Source organism: Gopherus flavomarginatus, chromosome 2, assembly GCF_025201925.1.
Source record: "Gopherus flavomarginatus isolate rGopFla2 chromosome 2, rGopFla2.mat.asm, whole genome shotgun sequence".
Lineage (NCBI taxonomy): Eukaryota > Metazoa > Chordata > Testudines > Testudinidae > Gopherus > Gopherus flavomarginatus.
Window position 1 is genome coordinate 38,159,472 of NC_066618.1, and position 13,902 is coordinate 38,173,373.

The window sequence follows — 13,902 nt, forward strand, 5'->3', positions numbered from 1 at the left end:
CATTAGGCTTCTATCTAAAGCCTGGTTAGGGCACAAGTATTGCAAATATTCACAGACCATCGTTGCCAACTCTTGTGATTTTATCTTGAGTCTTGTTGTCATAAACAGATAGCTAAGGGTTAATGTCTCTTTTACCTGGAAAGGAGTAACCTGAAACACCTGACCAGAGGACCAATCAGGAAACAAGACTTTTTCAAATCTGGGTGGAGGGAAGTTTTGGGTGTGAGTTCTTTGTTCTTTGTCTTGTGTCTGACCCTCTCGGCTTTGAGAGTGATTTTTCTATCTCCTGGCTTTCTAATCTTCTGTTTCCAAGTTGTAAGTACAAAGATAGTAAGACAATAAGGTTTACATTGTTTTCTTTTGTATTTACATGTGTGTAGTTGCTGGAATGTGTAAATTGTATTCTTTTTGGATAAGGCTGTTTATTCATTTTTCTTTTAAGCAATTGACCCTGTATTTGTCACCTTAATACAGAGAGACCATTTTTATGTCCTTTTCTTTCTTTTTAAACCTGTTGGAGTTTTCTTTAGTGGGGACTCCAGGGAATTGAGTCTGCAGCTCACCAGGGAATTGGTGGGAGAAAGAAGTCAGGGGGAAAATCTCTTTGTGTTAGATTTACTAAGCCTGACTTTGCATACCCTCTGGGTGACGGGGGAAGAGAGATTAGCTCTCGGGACTTCTGTTTTCCAGGACTGGAAACAGGGAGGGTGGAGTCCCTCTGTTTAGATTCACGGAGCTTGCTTCTGTATATCTCTCCAGGAACCCAGGGAGGGAACACCTGGAGGGGAGGACGGGGAAGGGAAATGGTTTATTCCCCTTTGTTGTGAGACTCAAGGAATCTGAGTCTGGGGGTCCTCCAGGGAAGGTTTTGGGGAGACCACAGTGCGCCAGGCACTGTATAGATTCCTGGCTGGTGGCAGCTTTACCAGGTCCAAGCTGGTAACTAAGCTTGGAGGTTTTCATGCTAACACCCATATTTTGGACGCTAAGGTCCAGATCTGGGAAAAATGTTATGACACTTGTGATATTTAGTCTTTAGCTTCAAGCCTCCAGTTCCTGTAGTTCAGAAGCCCAGCTTTCATTTCTTTTTAAAAGCAAGTTTTTATGGCTGTGGAAAAAACCTGAAAATGTGACTCAAGCATCACCTAAAGGCTCAACAACCAGAAGGAAAAGAAAAAAGCCCAGCATTTTAAAATATCTCATGATGTTTAAGCCAATCTCGTGACTGGAGGGATAAGGGGGTATCTTGACTCATAATTTTTTAATGTTTGTGGCTGGCAATATTTTTAGTGCACTCCCTATTCCCTGCACTGACACCTACTGGTAAGGAAAAGCTAATTATATACATTATTCCTAGTTTCCTAATCCAATTTATATTCAATCCACATCTCAGAACACCAACAAAAACATTTTTATATTTTTCTAGTGGAAATTACATACAGCCTTTTGCCCTCCCTTTTTAAAAGCAAATGACCAAATAATATGGCATTGTATTTAAAATGTAAAATCTAATGATGCGACCTCGTATTTGCATTTTCAAGGTGTTACCTCAGGCGTGTGCTTTGCTATCTCTCTAATTAAAGTTGCAGCATTTTTCTTGACATATTCATCTGAGTCCTTCAGGCATGTGAGTACAACTGGGAAAATTTCTGCTTCAACCCCCATTTCTGCAAGATCCACAGAATGCTTTGCTATTTGGCTGAGAGCTGAAAGCACCTGACGCTGGTAAACAGAAATTTGTATAATAATAATTTATAAAACAACACCCCACAACACTCAGAGTCTCATCATACACACAATCTGCTCCTTCAAAAAACAAAGCAACACAGAGCAAACAACCACAGCTATTATATAATTAATTGAGTCAATTCATATGCCAGTCTAACAGCTGAGAGTATTTACTAGTATCTAATAAAAGTTTCTCCTTGGGTTTACTTCTTAAAATATGCTATATAACAGAAACACAAATACAATAAGTCACAATTTAACATTATATCTTAAATGAAAATATAGAAACCTATAGTAATTGTTTTTGCTTGCAAAGCATAAGATTGAGCCCACAGATCTTATATTTAAAATATTCCATTTAAGCATTTAGCTATATTCATTTTAATAATGATATTTTATTATTTATTTATAGCTGTAAGAATAAGACAGTAAAACTGTACACAGGAATGGAACTATATTTTCCATAAACTAAACTATAAATATGACAACTTAAGAGCTACTGAAACAAATATTCAATGTACTCCAAATCCAAATACATTATTGTATTTAAATATTAAACTAAAATGTTTTTATAACACAACCAGAAATGTGTAACTCTGCCTGTAACTGGGTTGTACACATAATACCTATTAAATCCATCTAACAGGTTTTAAAGTTTAGGGCTTAGATTTCACATTTAACACCAATTTTGTTTCTTAGATGTTACTATGTTAATCTCTCTGTGCACTGCTGGCCTAGAACACAAACACTATTCACTTGAAAGACTAGTTTCACTGTTCCTTGTTGAAGAGCTATTGAACACACAAAAATAATCAGAACTCTTTATCACCAACTGTGTAGTTATGCTTTTTCTGTTAGACATTTCAATAAGAGCTTGCTAAATAAACATGGATATCAATGTCCTCAGTTTAGTAACAAATACTGCCTGGTGTAATTTAGAAAAAAAAAATTAAAGTACCTTCAGTTTAGCATCAGGGTTCAGGATCATCTGAGCTAAGTGAGCAATAGCCCCCGCATCCACTACTGTCTGGGCTAACTCTGGAGAATGCTTTGAAATATCACTGAGGGCTGAGGCAGCAATCCTTTTCAAAGCAATTTCTGGCTCCTGGATACAGAGTACTAAAAGAGGAACAGCTCCTGCATCCACCACAGCTTGTGACAGTTCTGTAGGTCCAAGAAAAGTAATTAAGTGAGTATGGGTGACTGACCCTTGTGCAAGCCATTTTTCACCCTGACAGATAGAGCAAAGAAAAAAAGGGAGGGTGTACTTCACTGTCTCCACATCTGCATTTCAAATCAGCCCTCCTGGTTTCATAAACCATGTGGACCAATCCACAACTGAAAAGAACACAGGTCAATAGATGGACCCCCATTTACATGCACACATTTGAGGTAGATTAAGCTGAAATGGTTTGTTATTCTGTGTTTAGAAAAAAAGAAAAAAAAAGAGTAAGCAGATGTCAGCTGTTTAAGCCCTGGCTATTCTGCACTGATCAATAGGCAAGCATTTTATGCATGGCTAACAACAGAGAAAGCTACCAAAATTTTACCAACCACCCTAATTAGACAACATTTGTCCATTTAAATTATAAACAGATATTAATATGGATCATGTGCGAAATACAGCAATAATATTTAAAAAAAAACATATTTTACACTGTTCATTGGCGGAAAAAAATGCATCTTGTTTTGTAACACAACTCACTAGAAGCATCCATTTAAAAGACATTTTGACGGCACTAAAATATAAATTTTACCACATATATTTAGCTAAATGAGATGTATTGTCATTGTGAGATTATGCATTTGGGTTTAGCACAACATCCTTAGCTAACTTCATCCTAATTTAAAAAAAACACATAATTAGCTGACTTATTCAAGAACTGCAGTATTAGAAATTCATTAGCTCTTTCTCTATATTTGGCATTAATCACAGTACTGAAATAAGAAATTATTAGATAACAAGGTGCAAAAACTACATGATAGCCATTTTAAGATGTTGAGGAATGAATACAAAACACATTAGTTTCAAATAACCTGTTAGCCTCTTAAATAAGATTTTGCTACATTCTATCCTTGTTATGCACATCTATTCTTATCTTTAACATTTAACTTGGCTTACAGTACCATGGCAACATATGGCTATTGTATTTCAAGGATCTAGCTTAGCTTTTCATTTACATTCCATCAATCAAGGTTTTCCATATTAAGAAACATTTACACACACACACACACACACACACACACACACACACACACACACACACACATTTTACACACACACTTTCATTAAGTATGTATAGTTATGCAGTCATTATGTTGCTTGTATTTTGTTAGTACCCAAATCATCTTTATGATAATATGTGTTTTTTGAATTAGTAAACCACAGATGCCCACGCTGACATGCACTGAACACACAAGTTTTTACACTGTACTTAGGATTTTACATGGTTAAAATAATTGTTTTTATGAAGCAATATTTATATTATACATACAGGAATTTTTAAAAGATTATTACACTTAATCTTCCAGGGTTCACTTTCAAATAACTATATTATTGAAACTTAGGGGTTTGCATATATACCCAAGGCATGTGCGTCTAATACATGCTCACACACCAGATCTCTCTCTCTAGAAGGTAAAGAGATTCATATATATATAAAGCCCAGAATTTCAACAAAACCCTGTGTTAGAGTGTGCATCTATGATTCACTACTTAAAAACTAAATTTAGTAAAGAAAGTTATCTGAGCACAAAGATATTGAATGCACGTGACAAACTGTTGCATTTTATGTATTTTTAATGAAAAATGTGCAAAGTAAGACTTGCTTCCCACCAAAAATATGTTTTGGTATTGTATACTAATTGATATAGACACATGATTTACTTCTAATGAAAAGGTCAATTAAAGAAAGAGAATAACCAGAAAAATAAAAACAGACAGTCCAGCTGAGCAGCCTACTAATGTAACAGCCTCTTTAGAGGCAACTTCAAAGACACCATCTCAATTGCCTGAAAACTGCCAAGGAAATCACATCAAGGAGATAGGTGATGATGCTGGAAAAATATATTTTGTGGCTTATTGTCAGGATATTGTCATCACCTTTCATAAAGACAGAGGAGAAAGAGGAGAAGTTGTATAATGTCTTAAGGTCACTGCTAAGCCCTAACACTTTTTTTTTTTAATTAACGATCCACAAAAGTTAAAAAGGAACACAAACTAGGTGTGATTTAGTATAAATCTTTTCTGAAGGTCTAGGAGTCTGATGACATTTAAATACTTATTTAAACATGACCAATATGAACCATGAGTATCTGCTCTTCTGATATTTGTAAGATGTATCTGTTTGCAAAGGGTAGGGAGCAGGTGGGCTGGCAGAAGAGCGAGCAGGTTGAGATAGGGCTGCAGGGAAACACATATCATTCCCATCCCCCCCACTAGTGCCTAGCACAGCCCAAGACAGAAATGTAACATGACCTGGGGCATAACACTGATGGGAAAATCTCCACATAAAGGGTGCCTTCTTGGCATGGCTTTGTTGAAGCTATGCTGCCACAGAGTAAGGTCAGAGATAGAGAGCCAATGATGAATTCAGTGTCCCTGGCTTATCTCTGATTCCCCAGGATTCATAAGATTTGTGTGCGGTCCCTGTGGCCTGTTATTTAGGGGGGATGGGACAAATTCTTCCCCCAATAGAAAAATTGCAGAGAAATCTCTGTAATGTTCATCTTGTGGAGATTTTAATTCCTTTAGCCCTCTCCTATAAGCTTTCCTATAGCATGAGGGAAGGGGATCAGGCCCCATATTTGCTCATGTCAGCGTTTAAGGAGATACCTAAGATTCCAACCATTCATTTCCCCTCTGTCCCCAATCTTGCTACCTATTCTCACAGCCATACCCCCACCTCATCATTTCCCTTGCTCTCCGTGTCCACAATCCCAAATGCACTTCCCATATGAGGTCTGTGTTCTCTCTCTCCACTAGTGGTCAAATGATTTTTTCCATCCATCCATTCTTTGAGTCGACGCAGTCCAATTTGAGCCCTGCTAACATGCAGCAAGAAAGAGCAGAAACACTCATCATCTGTTTTCAGAAACCTTCTCATTTGTTTGTGTTTATTTGCAAAGTGCATGTGTAAAACCAAATTTATTTTTTCTCAGAAAGAGATTTAATATAGCTTCACTTTCCATGGTGATTTTGATTCAAACTATACCCTCCAAGACACTTTAGAGAGTTAAATTATATAATTGCAAAGTTTCTCTCTCTCTCTCACGCACCCGTGCACACAGAGGGAGAGAAAGGGTGGAAAAACAGATAAGGAAAGGGAGAAAAAATATTTTTTCAGATGACGTTTGAAAGCAAATGGAGAGACCAAGAAAGATAAGGAAGTTGATCGGGATGGAAGGAGATGCAATAAAAGCATTTTCATCACAAAAAGTGTAAAGATTATGTGGAGAGTCTGAGAGGAGGCCAGTGCCTAACGAACAGAGGGAGGAGAAGCAGAGAGTTGAGAGGTTCCTGAGGCAGTCTGGAGCTGGTCCTTGAAAGATTTTAGAAAACAAGAAGGGTAGTTTTGAAATGGAACCTGAAATGGGGAACCAGGGGAATTGTCTGGTCACATGGATGATGTGGCAGTTCTTCTCTGTCCACAAGAGAAAGTAGTATATTTTTCACCCCATGCATCTGATGAAGTGGGTTATAGCCCACAAAAGCTTATGTTCAAACAAATTTGTTAGTTTCTAAGGTGCCACAAGGACTTCTTGTTGTTTCAAACAAAATGGTAAAGGCTACACTGAAGACACAAAAGGAGCTTTCATCATCAGAAAGTTGGAGGTCATTAAATACATGGAGGAGAGTGGCTTCTAAGTGGCTGGAGTGAAAACTAGTTTGAATCATTCAAAGTTATGCTGTGTAAGAGAGTGGGAAAAATGAGACAAATACTTTCTCAGTTAAGTGCTTGAGTGTAAGTAGCTAGTGTACTTATTTTCACCTTCCTGACCACTTGCATTATGCAGTGGTTATTTGCAGAACACAGGTTTTAGATTTTGTGCTGATAAAGCAAATGGAAACAAAATTATTTTCATGCATCTCTCAAATGCAAGGTTTTTTGCTTTTTAAAAACCTCACTGAATATGGCATATGAGCAAAATTTCAAGGAAAGTTTCACAGATTCCGCAATACTCAATGGTGTTTCAAAAAAGAACTAGGTAAGTTCATGGAGGCAGGGAGGCAAAACCATGCTCTGAAGCGTCCCTAGCCTCTGTTTGCCAGAAGCTGGGAATGACTGACAGGGGGTGTATCACTTGATGATTGCCTGTGCTGTTCATTCCCTCTGAAGCACCTGACATTGGCCACTGTCGAAAGACAGGATACTAGACTAGATGGACCATTGGTCTGACCCAGTATGGCAGTTGTTATTTAGACACTCTGTATGTCCTCAAAAATTGTAAAATAAGAGATGGAAATGGTAAAGAAGGGCCAAGAAGACATCGTTCAGCTCTGCATCTGGGTTGGGTTAGTGCCTGGGGTTCCACTTCAAGGATCACGCTAGGAGAGTCTAAGTTTAGATATGTGAGCACCAAATTTTGGGAGCTATTCTTGAGAGATTCTGGCATCAACTGGCATAAATCTTGCAAAGTCAGCTAATTGTATGACATTTCTGCCTTCTTGAATGGTGGAAATTTTTGCAAGCTCACTATTGCCAGGAATTTTTTGACATCTTGACCCAAAAACTCCCAAGAATCCCACAATAGCAATTTTAGAGACTTTTTCGGAGAAGAACTGCATTCTAAGCGTTTATGGGCTTTTTGCTGGTGATTGGCAGTTGATGTATTCAATGAGAGACCATAGTAATTCCTACACCATAACATAATTAACTAGGTCTAATCCATTATCTTGTCTCAACAGTAGCCAACACCTGATACTTCAGAGGAAAATCTAAAAACCATGCCACTCGTTGGGCAACAATATAACTATGGGAGCAATATTTCTTACTAACCTCAGCTAATGATCAGTTTATGTCCTAGAGCACGTGGCTTGGTCAGTCTTCCAATTTCAACTTAACTGAAACTGTTATTCTTATTAACAGCATAAACTTCTGTTAGATTCACCCATCCAATGCCAGCAGGGATGCATTTCACAATTGTGGGCAAACAAATGATGCAAATCATTTGTTAGCTTAAACAACTATGCATTGTCTCCATTGTACAGAAGGCCCCCCATAAAGAGATTTGGTTCACCCAACCTTTAGGAAATTAGCTTGAAGGGCAGTTGGGACAAGTCAATATTTATACACACATGCACACACACGCACATGCAAACACTCTTATTTTGCTCATCTTCTTCGGAAATAACCTCTTCAAGACAAGACTATCTGTTGTATAGGGCCTAGTGCAATGGGTTCAAATCCTGATCAGCACCTCTAGATGTTACTGTAATAATAAACAGAAACCTCCTCTTTGTGTTGCAAGAGACTCTCCAGGGACTTTCCAATTCACACTCTTCCATTCTCTTAAGGGGTCTCATGAAGAAGTGCCATTAGTCTATTCAGGATTCCACAGCTTAACTCTGTCATGCATTTCACCATCTCAACAAGTTAAAGCAGCCAGACACCTTCTCAACATGCTTTCTAGTTCCAAACTGAAAACTGGGGTAGTTGATCTCTGAATAAGCAATGCATGCAATGAACATGCACATGTTGTTATGTAGCAACTCTTAAGGCTCTGCAGATCCTGGATGGAACTCTTAAATCACATACACAAACAACAAATAAAACTTTTTTAAGTGGCCAGGACATTGGCTTGATTCCCATGGCAAGGTTCTTTAGGCCAGATGCAGTCAGCAACTTGGATCCAAGACCTCAACTCAGAGAGAGAGATTCCAGGGCTTTAACCTCATAGCTTCATGATATGACAGATTTCCCCTCTCTCCTTTATGGTCTCTCCTGTCAAACAGCATAAGGGACTCAATCCAACTTCCTTTGAAATCAGTGTGTAACCCACTAGTGAGTACAAACGACAAGGAGTCCTTGTGGCACCATAAATGTCTCTAAGGTGCCACAAGGACTCCTCGTTGTTTCTGCTGACACATACTAACACAGCTACCCCTCTGAAACCTGCCACTAGTGAATGTGTCACAGGTCCTTCCTCTGTGCCATTCTCCAAAGGATAGGAGTTGTTATGTTACACAGCTACAGAGCCTTGGCTCTTGATGTTTGGTGGCCCCTGTATGACCTGTATCACAAATGCAAAACTCCCATTTACCTCAGGGGGAGTTGGACTGGGCCCTATGATCTTTGTCACCTCTAGAACATTGTATCCCACCCAAATCAGTCAGTTGAAGCTGGCACAGTATTGAGACAATACTCAGACATCTTCATGAAGAACTGAGATAAGTATTCCAACTATTGTTCTCTCTATGAAGCCATGAGATGATAGTGCTAAGCCACCAACCAGGCCTTATTTCTATTCATTTATAAACTAAAATCACAGCCACCAAATTTTGTGCAACAACTATGTCATAAACAGATAGTTAAGGGTTAATGTCTCTTTACCTGTAAAGGGTTAACAAGCTCAGTGAACCTGGCTGACACCTGACCAAAGGACCAATTGGGGGACAAGATACTTTCAAATCTTGGTGGATGGAAGTCTTTGTCTGTGCTGTTTGTTTTGTTCTTTGTTCGCTCTTGGGGCTAAGAGGGACCAGACGTGCAACCAGATCTGTCGCCATTCTTTCTAACACAGTCTCTCATGTTCATAATAGTAAGTACTAGCTAGAAAAGGCAGATTAGTTTTATGTTTGTTTTCTTAATTTGCAAATGTGTATTTTGCTGGAAGGATATTTTACCTCTGTTCACTGTAACTTGTATCTTAAGCTAGGGGGAGGAAGTCCCTCTAGTCTATGTATAAGCTTAGACCTTGTAAACATTTTCCATCCTGGTTTTATAGAGATAATTTTTATTTTTCTTTCTTTAATTAAAAGCTTTCCTTTTTAAGAACCTGATTGATTTTCTTCCTTGTGTAAGACCCAAGGGGATTGGGTCTGAACTCACCAGGGAGTGGTGGGGGGAAAAAGGGGGGGGAAAAGGTTAATTCCTCTCTGTTTTAAGATTCAAGGAGTTTGGATCACAGTGATCTCTCAGGGTAACCGAGGGAGGGGAAAATCTGGGAGGGGGAAAGGAGGGGGAATGGTTTATTTCTCTTTGTTTTAAGACCCAAATGGTTTGGGTCTTCGGTCCCCCAGGGAAGGTTTTTTGGGGGACAGGAAGTGTACCAAAACACTATATTTTTGGTTGGTGGCAGCGCTATCAAATCTAAGCTAGGAATTAAGCTTAGAAGGGTACATGCAGGTCCCCACTTTTTGGACGCTAAAGTTCAAAGTGGGAATAATACCAAGCCACCAACCAGGCCTTATTTCTATTCATTTATAAACTAAAATCATAGCCACCAAATTTTGTGCAACAACTAGGATCCAAGTCCTAGACTCGGAGAGAGGGGGATTCCAGGGCTTTAGCTTCATGGTATGAAAGAGACTCCTTCATGTGTAACATTTTATGTACATTTTAATGAACTAATTTGCATATAACAATAACATTAGTATTAAACAAATTGTATGACTGTATTGCTGATGAGAGGAATTTGCTTGATGGCTCTGATGAAGTCCCACACACTGCCAACATGCATCAACCCTGAACAGGGTGCAGGAGTGAGGAGAACAACTTCCCTTAGGGAAAACAGGGGTATTTCAGTCTCCATGATTCATCCAGTTGTTCATCTCTCTCTCTCTCAAGTCTGCCAATTCATGCAAAGCATAGCTTATGATGCAGGAGCTGGAACTGATATCTGTCAAACTTGTCTCATACAGGAGCCACCAAACATCCATTTGATGGAAATTTTTAATCTCTACTGAATTGGACTGGATTAAAACTGGTGACAAATAGGTGCAAAGCTCTCTCTCATACCAATGCCTTGAGACATGCTAGTGTTACACCTTCAAGAATATGGCTTGTTTTCATATAATCACAGAAATGTAGGGCTGGAAAGTTCCTTGAGAGGTCATCAAGTATAGCTCCCTGTGCTGAGGCAGGACCAAGTAAACCTAGACTATCCTTGACAGGTGTTTGTCCAACCTGTTCTTAAAAGCCTCCAACGATGGGGATTCCACAATGCCCCTGGGAAGCCTATTCCAGAACTTAACTACCTTTAACATTAGAAAGTTTTTCCCTAATATCGAACCTAAATCTCCCTGAAATTAAGCCCATTACTTCTTGTCCTGCCTTCAGTGGACATGGAGAACAACAGATAACCTCCTCTTTGTAACAGCCCTTAACGTATCTCTTATCAGGTCCTCCCCTCTTGTCTTCTTTTCTCAAGACTAAACATGCCTAGTTATTTTAATCTTTCCTCATAGGGCAGGTTTACTAAACTTGCCAGCATTTTTGTTGCACTCCTCTGGACTGTTTCCAATTTATCCACATCTTTCCTAAAGCACGGAGCCCAGAATTGCAGACAGTGTTTCAGCTGAGGTCTCACCAGTGCAGAGTGGAATGGGACAATCACCTCCCGTGTCTTATATACGACGTTCTTGACAAAATACCCGAGAATTACATTAGACTTTTTCGCACCTGCATCACACTGTTGACTCATATTCAATTTGTGATTCACTATAACCCCCCAGATCCTTTTCATCAGTACTATCACCTAGCCAATTATCTAAGTGGACTATATGGGACAAGATCACACATTCACTGAAGCGGTCTGAAATTGGGGCCAATTACTCAGATAATACTTGAAATCACCTGGAAAAGAACTGCAATTCTAGGACTTACAAGTTTGGGGGTAATGTTGGGAATCAGAACCAGCAGAAGCTATTTCCTATTAATTACACTTGAATCTTTTTATATGTGTGCTTAGGAAATTAAAGTGTTTTCTTTCCCACCTTTCTTCCCATATTTCTTTCTCCAGCTTGCAGACCATGCCTGACCCTTTGTAATGAGACAGTTACACCTATGGCTCAAATAATCTCACCACGTGGTATCATAATGTTCAAAGTAGCAGTGTTGGACTGGAGGAACTGGCACAGTGCTTCACTAAAAGAAAACGGGATGGGAAGAGGGCTGGACATCAAGAAGAGGTAGGAGCTTGGTCTACATGGATAGAAGTTCTGGAAAGACGACTGTATTAAGTCAAGTGCTGACCTTTTGGGAGCTTACACAAGCAAAGTCTCCTACTCTCTGGACATATAAGCAAGATCTCCCACAATCTATAATTACGTGCCCATTCACATAAAAACAACAAAGGACAACATTCAAATTCATACTAAATACAATGTTTTAGAATATAAAATCATTTCAACAGCTACAATTATTCCAGGGTCAACACACTAAGCTCTTTCATCCAAATAAACACCAGCTATTTCCCCCCCAAATACAAGTGGTCAAGCGAGTTTGACCTCACAGCCCTTAACTCCACAGCACAACTCTCTACCACTTGAACTAAATGAACAGCTGGTAGAAGTAAGCTATTACCCTGGATCAGCCCTTAAATAGGAACATGATATACACATTACAACTAGCATTACACAACTATATGTGGAAGAGTAGTGGACTGTTGGGTACCAGATTCCTGGGATCTCTTCCTGGCTCTGGGAGAAGAGTGTGGTCTAGAGGTTAAGAACAATGATTATAAACAGCATAGTCAAGCCAATAGATTTGGCACATTTGTTCTGAAAGTCAGTGCAGCCAAGCAGATGAGATTTCGTTCTGTGATGTTGGGTGACATCAGTTCTATTCTAAGTTTTCCCAGAAGTGATGTTGCACAACCTCTCAGTCAGGGCTGGCTCCAGGCCACAGAGCGCCAAGTGCGTGCTTGGGGCGGCACGCTGCAGGGGGCGCTCTTCCGGTTGCTGGGAGGGCGGCAGGCAGCTCTGGTGGAGCTGCCGCAGGCATGGCTGCGGACGGTCCACTGGTCCCGCGGCTCCAGTGGACCTCCCGCAGACACGCCTGTGGCAGCTCCACAGGAGCCACAGGACCATCGGACCCTCCACAGAAACGCCTGCGGCAGGTCCACCTGAGCCGCGGGACTGGCGAGTAGCAGAGCGCCCCCCGCGGCGTGCCACCGTGCTTGGGGCGGCGAAATTGCTAGAGCCGGCCCTGCTCTCAATTATGCTATTTGTTAAATTAAGGGAATGAATGCTGGAGGAGTTAGGAGTCCTTGTTCAGTAATAAGGGCTGTGAAGTGCACAGAAATATTAAAACCACTCAGTAAAAGACATGAAGTCAGAATCCATGGTTTGCTGGCCTCCACCACAATGCATCTCCTCCTAAGTCAAAGGGCATTTTATGGGGGAATGCCTCTCTCTCATGTTGCCAGGCATTAAGGGCTGCCAAACATGCAGGTGTTACACAAGAGCTGAACTTGGTGGATTGGTAAAATAGAATAGAATTTAGTTCCAAATGTAAGATTTAATGTCGGGGGGGAATCATTTTCTGAGTTATAAATTACAATAAATCAACATATCACTCACTTTTAAACAAACAATATTATGGTGTAAGAAAGTACACACAAAATCTATTACCTGCATTATGTCTGGCAATATATCCAAGTGCCCAGGCTGCAGCTTCCTTTACTCCAGGGTCAAAATCTTCCAAGCAAATCACAAGTGTATCCAGTGCTCCACAATCAACTATCGCTTGAGCTAGCTGAGGAGAATGTTTACCAACCGCTCTTAACACAAATGCAGCTGCTTTTTTGTAGAAACGCTACACAAATTGGAAACAAAACATACATTTTTACTAATATCATTACTTCAAAAATCAAAAAGATCAGAACAAATACTAAAGGAAGTATTTTATTATTACTATTGATTAATTCCTATTGCAGTAGCACATAAGTACCCAAATTAAGGATGAGGGCTCCATTGTACAAGACACTGGACAAACAATTAACACATACAGACCCTGCCCTAGTCAGCTCACAATCTAAGATGCTGACAGTATGCAATAGGTAAACACATAGACAAAATGAGAGGGTTGAGGAGGTGTGACTACAAGATAACAGGAAAGATACATATATTTGCATAAATGAATGCTCACAAGAGCTAGACAAATACAATAAATCTGACCTGTTGGATCCGACTGTGTATGATATGCACAAATCTGCCCCCAGCGCAGGGCA

General features: G+C 39.8%; 1 protein-coding gene across 3 annotated transcripts in view; it reads right to left on the bottom strand.

Annotated features, from left to right (window-relative positions):
• Positions 1 to 13,902, bottom strand: part of SPAG6 (sperm associated antigen 6) — a 62,838-nt gene that overhangs the window by 23,264 nt on the left and 25,672 nt on the right. For all 3 annotated transcript variants that reach the window (XM_050942291.1, XM_050942292.1, XM_050942293.1), the window contains exons 4-6: positions 13,304 to 13,487; positions 2,687 to 2,892; positions 1,549 to 1,722 (exon numbers count right to left, since the gene is read on the bottom strand). In XM_050942291.1, the coding sequence (XP_050798248.1) occupies positions 1,549 to 1,722; positions 2,687 to 2,892; positions 13,304 to 13,487 (564 nt within the window). The remainder of the gene's footprint in view (positions 1 to 1,548; positions 1,723 to 2,686; positions 2,893 to 13,303; positions 13,488 to 13,902) is intronic.